Source organism: Mandrillus leucophaeus, unplaced genomic scaffold, assembly GCF_000951045.1.
Source record: "Mandrillus leucophaeus isolate KB7577 unplaced genomic scaffold, Mleu.le_1.0 Scaffold568, whole genome shotgun sequence".
In the NCBI taxonomy this organism is placed as follows: domain Eukaryota; kingdom Metazoa; phylum Chordata; class Mammalia; order Primates; family Cercopithecidae; genus Mandrillus; species Mandrillus leucophaeus.
The window spans coordinates 453,968-461,580 of NW_012106119.1; the positions used below are offsets into that span (position 1 = coordinate 453,968).

Below are 7,613 nucleotides of genomic sequence, written 5' to 3' on the forward strand. Positions count from 1 at the left end.
ATCTGCATGTACTCATGGAGATATATATATCTCTCTTCAACTTTTAAGTTCAGGGGTACATGTGCAGTATGTGCAGGTTTGTTTCATGGGTAAATGTGTGCCATGGTGGTTTGCTACACGGATCAACCCATCACCCAGGCATTAAGCCCAGTATCCATTAGCTATTCTTCCTGATGCTCTCCCTTTCCCAGCTTGCTCCCTCCACCACAGGCCCCAGTGTGTGTTGTTCCCCATTGTGTGTCCAACTCCATGGATATTTATTTTAAATTTTGGTTTATAATCCAATACTACTTTATTTTGTGGTTCCAGCTTTGGACATTGGGAACTCTTTCATTTGACTCCTGTGACCCTTTAACGTATCACCAGAATGTGTTTTTTCTTTTGTTTTGATTTAGCACTTCCTCACTTTCTGGGACTGAAAATGCTGGAGACTCACATTGTACATTTCATGTCCCTATCCTAGAATCAGATATTTCTTTGAGGAGCCCTAGTTCCTTTGATTGAAGAAGAGTATCTTATGAATTTTGATAATCTGTAATGTCATTTTCATTCAGTTCAATGTATTTTTTAAAATTTCCCTTTAGACATCTCCTTTGATTCATGGATTATTTAGAAGTGTGTTGTTTAGTTTCAAGTGTATGGAGATTTCCCTGTGTTGTTTCTTTTATTAATTTCTGGTTTGTTTTCACTGTGGTTGGATATATGATTTCAGCAATTTTAAATTTGCTGAGGTTATTTAATGTCCCAAGATGTGGTTTGTTTCAGCATATGTTCCGGGGGCACTGGAAAAGAATGGATATTTGGTTGTTGGGTGGAGTGTTCTATAAATGTGGATTAGATCCTTGTAGTTGACAATGTTTTTAAGTTCTATGTTCTTGCTGATTTTCTGTGTGGTTCTGTCAATTGTTGAGAGAGAGGTGTTGATGTATCCACCTGTAATTGTGTATTTTTCAATTCCTCCCTTCAATTGTATCAGTTTTGCTTTACAGATTTTGCAGCTTTGTTTGGCATGTACACATTTGGGGTCACTTTACAAGGTTCTGTTTTTATTTATTTATTTATTTATTTATTTATTTTGAGACGGAGTCTCACTCTGTCGCCCAGGCTGGAGTGCAGTGGTACAATCTCGGCTCACTGCAACCTCTGCCTCCTGGGTTCAAGCGACTCTTTTGCCGCAGCCTCCTGAGGAGCTGGGATTACAGGTATGTGCCACTACACCTGGCTAATTTTTGTATTTTGAGTGGATATGGGGTTTCACCACGTTGGCCAGGCTAGTCTCAAACTCCTTATCTCAGGTGATCCGTCCACCTTGGCCTCCCAAAGTTCTGGGATTACAGGTGTGAGCCACCACACCCAGCCTTTTTTTGGGTATTTTTAGTACAGGGTTTTTTTTTAGAGACAGGGTTTTGCCATGTTGGTCAGGCTGGTCTCGAACTCCTGACCACAGGTGATCCGCCCACCTCCGCCTCGGAAAGTGCTAGGATTACAGGCGTGAGCCACTGTGTCTAGCCTTTTCTGTCTAGTTTGTTTCTGTTGTTCAGTTGACAGATTGTTTTGTCTTCCAATTCACTAATCTCTCTATCCCCTTTATTCTGCTCTTGAGTCGATCCACTGAGCTTTTTATTTTGGTTATTATATTTTTCAATTATAAAATTTCCATTTGGTTTTTCTTTATATCTTTCTTTGCTGAAACTTTCTAGGTTTTCATTTGTTTCAAGCATGTTTGTATCTTCTTGTTGAAGCATTTTTTTTGTTTGTTTTAATCATGGCTGCTTTAAAATCATTGTCAGATAATTCCAACATTTTTGTTGTCTTTTTTTTTTTTTTTGAGACAGGGTCTCACTGTGTTGCCCAGGCTGGTCTTGAACTTCTGGGCTCAAGCAATTCTCCTGCCTCAACCTCCAAAGTGCTGGGATTACAGGCATGAGCCACCATGCCCGGCCCCATTTTTGTTGTCTTGATTGCAGGCATCTATTGATTATTATTTTTTATTAAATTTGAAAACTTAACTGGTTCTTAGCATAATGAGTTATTTTCTATTGAACTCTGGATGTTTTTGCATTATATTCTGAGAGTCTGGATCTTGTTTAAACATGTTTCATTAAGAGCTGTCCCTTTCAGATAGCACTTCAGCAAGAGAAAAGAGGCTCTGCCTCATTACTGCCTGATTGAGGTAGACTTGGCTTCCTTGATGCCTGAGGGGCAGGGGCTCCTGGTTACATCTGAGTGGGGATGGGAGTTCCAGCTTCCATGTGTTCTCCTTTGGCTCTTAATTTTAATAATATACACACTTTTAAAAGTGATTATTTATATTGCAAGTATGTGCACCTCTTCCCAATACAGAGACAGCCTGGAGCTGTTGCCCAAAGAATTGGAAGCCGTTTAGTTCCAACTGCTACTTTATTTCTACTGAATCAGCATCTTGGCAAAAGAGTGAGAAGGACTGCGCTAGAATGGAGGCTCACCTGCTGGTGATAAACACTCGAGAAGAGCAGGTACTTTCTAATAGATAATGGGGCTGTGAGCCCTGCCTGATCTTTGTTTATCTCTCTTGGCTGTGAAGGAGGTTTTTGCTACTTTGGGATATTTGTGCTGTGGCAGAAGGCTTCAAATAAAATAAATAGAAAGGGCTCCTAAGCCTTTATATTCCATACCTTCTTCCTGCTTCAGTAAAACTAACCTCCCCGAAAGAAATTGTGACATTAAAAATATATGAGGGTTGAATGGAAGGATGAAAATGTTTCAGTCTGAATTATCAATTTGTTATTTCAATATGTAAATGTTTTATACATGATTAACTATTTAACAGATAAGTGGTATTAGGTTGAAAAGAGAAAAGAAAGTTAACTCATGATGAATCACAATCAACACTCAGGAGTGAAAATAAATAATCCCTGAAGTTATGAAAGGAAAATGACTGAATTTGCCAAAAGTTTCTCGTGTACAACTTTGAAGAATGTAATCTCTTAGTGAAGAAAAGAGGGGAAGTAAACCTAAGATGAGAATTCATTCTGATCATAGAAATTGCTTCCATACTGGCCGGGCATGGTGGCTCATGCCTGTAATCCCAGCACTTTGGGAGGTCAAGGCGGGCAGATCACTTGAGGCTGGGAGTTCAAGACCAGCTTGGCCAAAATGGTGAAACCCTACCTCTACTAAAAATACAAAAATTAGCCAGGCATGGTGGCACACGCCTGTAGTCCCAGCTACTGGGGAGGCTGGGGCATGAGAATTGCTTAAGCCTGGGAGGTAGAGGTGCAGTGAGCCAAGATTGCACCACTGCACTCCAGCCTGGGATAGAAGGTGAGACTCCATCTAAAAAAAAAAAAAAAAAAATCCTTCCATATGTACTGAACATCATGCTCACAAGCGATTCTTTGATTCTGCCCTGCTTAGCCAGAGACCTCCATTCCTACATAGAGCTCCAGTGCGGCTGTTGCTGGATCCTCTCCTTTTCTTCTCGTTTCTCTAAGGTATTAAGAATTCAGTTCGAGCTGTAAAAAATACTGTAAAGGCTGTGACTTCTTCTTTTCCCCCCTCAGGATTTCATCTTCCAGAATCTGCAAGAAGAATCTGCTTATTTTGTGGGGCTCTCAGATCCAAAAGGTCAGCGACATTGGCAATGGGTAGATCAGACACCATACAATGAAAGTTCCACGTGAGTATAGAATGAAATAAAAGAATCTTGGGTCCTGGATCATGCAGAGAGCTTAGGGTATTCTAGCTATCAGCTATAAAAGTAGAATGGCTTACTATTCTTTTAGCTCTTGGGCACTAGGTTAAATAATTTCGTTATTTCATTTAATCTGCACAAGAACCCTATGAGGCACATGTTGTTATTTTTCCCCTGTAGATATGAGGAAATTAAACTTGGTTGGAGAGTATAGATAATTCAGCTAAGGTCACCCAGTGGTGTCAACAATAGTTCTCTCTTCTTTTTTTTTTTTTTAAATGGAGTCTCACTCTGTTGCCCAGGCTGGAGTGCAGTGGAGCAATCTTGGCTCACTGCAGGCTCCACCTCCCAGGTTGACGCAATTCTCCTGCCTCAGCCTCCCAAGTAGCTGGGACTACAGGCACCTGCCAACACGCCTGGATAATTTTTGTATTTTTAGTGGAGATGGGGTTCCACCTTGTTAGCCAGGATGGTCTTGATCTCCTGACCTCGTGATCCACCCGCCTCGGCCTCCCAAAGTTCTGGGATTACAGGCATGAGCCACCGTGCCTGGCTAACAATAGTTCTCAAATGGGGTGGATCTTACTGTGCTTTTAACCAGTATATTTACCTATCTCTACATAGTGAAAATCCGTGTTGATTAAGATCATAACCAATTATTAAGATTTGATAATTCTTTTTTTCTTTTTTGAGACAGGGTCTTACTCTGTCAACCAGGCTGGAGTGCAGTGGTGCAATCATGGCTCACTGCAACCTTGAATTCCTGGGCTCAAGGGATCCTCCCACCTAAGTCTTCTGAGTTGCTAGGATGACAAGTGTGTGCCACCACACCCAGTCAGGTTGAAGATTTAATACTTCTTATGAAGCAAAAATGCTAAATTCTGATAATCTTATATCTCATATTTATGTAATTCTTTAATTACATAAATTACATACTTTACATATATTACCTAAATTACATAAAATATATACTTTACTGGATTACCACCTTTGATCTTCATATCCACTGTATGAAATAAATTGTGATATTACTCTAGTCCTCATTTTTTAGATAGAAAAATTGAGAATCAGGGAAGTTAAATTACTTATCCAATAACAGGGATAAGTAGAAGATCCAAAAGATTTTACTAGTTCTCTAGACTTTAAAAACAGTGCATTAAAAAAAGGAAAAACTCTATTGATAAGTGGGACCAGGGTGAAATCTTTTCATCATACAAGGACACCCTATAGGTTGACGGACCCATAGGAACAGGACATAAGGATGGACAAAGAGAAGAGAACCTCTGGAAAATCTGTGGTGAGGATATTCAAAGCAGTAAGAGAGAGAACATTGAGTGATGTAAGCACAGTTTTCAAAGGAAATGCCAGAAATGCAGATGGAGGAGAAGCTGCATGAGTGGCTGAAACATAGATTTGGGCATATCTGACCCTATGTTCCATGAAATTCATCCCTAGCTCCTCACCCCTGTCTCTAAGTCTTTTCAAAGCTCTGAAGAAATGCCCTCATCTTTTTTGTCCCTTTCAGATTCTGGCATCCACATGAGCCCAGTGATCCCGATGAGCGCTGTGTTGTGCTAAATTTCCGTAAAACACCCAAAAGATGGGGCTGGAATGATATTCATTGTAATGTTCATCAAAGGTCAGTTTGTGAGATGATGAAGATCCACTTATGAACTGAACACTCTCCATTAACAAGTGGTTGGATTGGCATCTGTCATTGTAGGGATAGATAATAAGCTCTTCTTATTTATGTGTAAGGGAGGTCCATATAATTTAGGTGGTCTGTCAACTATTCTACTTATGAGAGAATTGGTCTGTACATTGATTGATTCACTTTTTCATAAAGTGAGCATTTATTCATGTGCCAAAGCCTGTACTGAAGACCCCTATTGTGCACACATGGAGAGAACATGAGTCTCTCTTAATTTTTGTCTGGTTGCTAAAGAATTATTTACCAATAAAATTATATGATGTGGTTTCTCCTCCTGTCTGGTTTTCTCTTCATCCCTACTATACTGATGTATAATTGACAAATAAAATGGTATATATTTAAGGTGTACACTGTGGTGATTTGACATACATATATTGTAAAATGATTACCATAATCAAGTTAGTTAATCCACACCCATTATCTTAAATAGTTAACAATCTTGTGTGTAGTGAGAACGTTTAAGATCTACTCCCTTCTGGCCATTGGTATCAACAAACACAAAGAAAGATCTACTCCCCAATAAATTTCAAGTGTACAATGCATCATTATTAACTATAGTCACCATGCAGTACATTAGATCTCTAGAACTTCGTCATCTTAGAACTGAAAATTTGTACCCTTTGACCAACATTGCCTGATTTTCTCCACTGCCCTCCATCCCCTGGCAACCATCATTTTACCCTCTGTTTCTATGGATTGACTTTTTAAGGTTCTACATATAAGTAGAATTGTACAGTACTTGTAATTCTCTATAGGACTTATTATATTTCACTTAGTATAATGCCCTCCGGATACATCCATGTTGTGCAAATGACAGGATTTCATATTTTTATGGCTGAATAATACTCCATTGTATATACATAGTACATTTTCTTTATCTTTCGTCTATTGGCCAATTCTTGTTTCCATGTTTTCACTATTGTGAATAATGGTCCAATAAGTATGGAAGTGCAGATATCTGTTCTAGATAGTGATTTCATTTTCTTTTGGTATATACCCAGAAGTAGGATTGCTGGATCATATGATAGTTTTATTTTTATTTATTTGTTAATTAATTAATTTATTTAGAGATGGAGTCTCATTCTGTCGGCAGGCTGGAGTGCAATGGCGTGATCTCAGCTCACTGCAACCTCTGCCTCCCAGGTTCAAGCAATTCTCCTGCCTCAGCCTCTCAAGTAGCTGGAACTACAGGTGCATGCCACCATGCCCAGCTAATTTTTCTATTTTTAGTAGAGATGGAGTTTTGGCATGTTGGCCAGGATGGTCTCGATCTGTTGACCTTTTGATCCACCTGCCTCTGCCTCCCAAAGTGCTGGGATTACAGGTGTGAGCCACCACGCCCTGCCAGATAGTTTTATTTTTAGTCTTTTGAGGAACTTCCATACTGTTTTCCATAATAGCTGCACTAATTTATATCCCCACCAACAGAGCACAAAGGTTCCCTTTTATCTACATCCTTACCAATACTTGTTAGCTTTTGTCTTTTTAAATAATAGCTATTCTAACAGGTGTGTGGGTAGTATCTCATTGCAGTTTTGATTTGAATTTCCCTAATGATTAGTCATGTTGAACACATTTTCATGTATCTGTTGGCCATTTGTATGTTTTCTTTGGAAAAATGTCTATTCAGGTTCTTTGACCATTTGTAAATCGAATTATTTGTTTCTTTTTTTATTGCTGTCGAGTTGTACAAATTTCTTACATCAAGCTTGTCCAACCTGTAGCCTGTAGACCACAGGTGGCCCAGGATGGCTTTGAATGCAGTCCAACACAAATTCGTAAACTTTCTTAAAACATTATGAGATTTTTTAGCTCATTAGCTGTTGTTAATGTTAGTGTACTTTATGTGTGGCCCAAGACAATTCTTCTTCCAATGTGGCCCAGAGAAGCTAAAAGATTGGACACCCCTGTCTTACATATTTTGAATATTAACCCCTCATAGATATATAGTTTGCAAATATTTTCTTCCATTCTGTAGACTGCTCTTTCATTTTTTGGTTGTTTCCACTGCTATGCAGAAGCTTTTTATTTTGATGCAATCCTATTTGTGTGTTTCTGCTTTTGTTTCCTGGTTTTCTTTTTTTAAATGAAATTGAATATTTTATTTCTTATTTTGCTGCAAAGCTGTTGCTTCGCTGTATAAAAATAGCAACAGGAAATGTACTATCTTGAACAATTAAGATAGTGTTGTTCTTCATCTGACACTGTACATCCACTGACAAAAAGTTC

General features: G+C 38.9%; 1 protein-coding gene across 4 annotated transcripts in view; it reads left to right on the plus strand.

Moving 5' to 3' along the window:
- The window catches only part of CLEC4A (C-type lectin domain family 4, member A), a 22,133-nt gene extending 16,480 nt beyond the window's left edge, over positions 1-5,653 (plus strand). For all 4 annotated transcript variants that reach the window (XM_011998323.1, XM_011998324.1, XM_011998325.1 and 1 more), the window contains 3 exons: positions 2,344-2,495; positions 3,543-3,658; positions 5,199-5,653. In XM_011998323.1, the coding sequence (XP_011853713.1) occupies positions 2,344-2,495; positions 3,543-3,658; positions 5,199-5,346 (416 nt within the window). In that variant the 3' untranslated portion in view covers positions 5,347-5,653. The remainder of the gene's footprint in view (positions 1-2,343; positions 2,496-3,542; positions 3,659-5,198) is intronic.
- Positions 5,654-7,613: the final 1,960 nt, after the last annotated feature.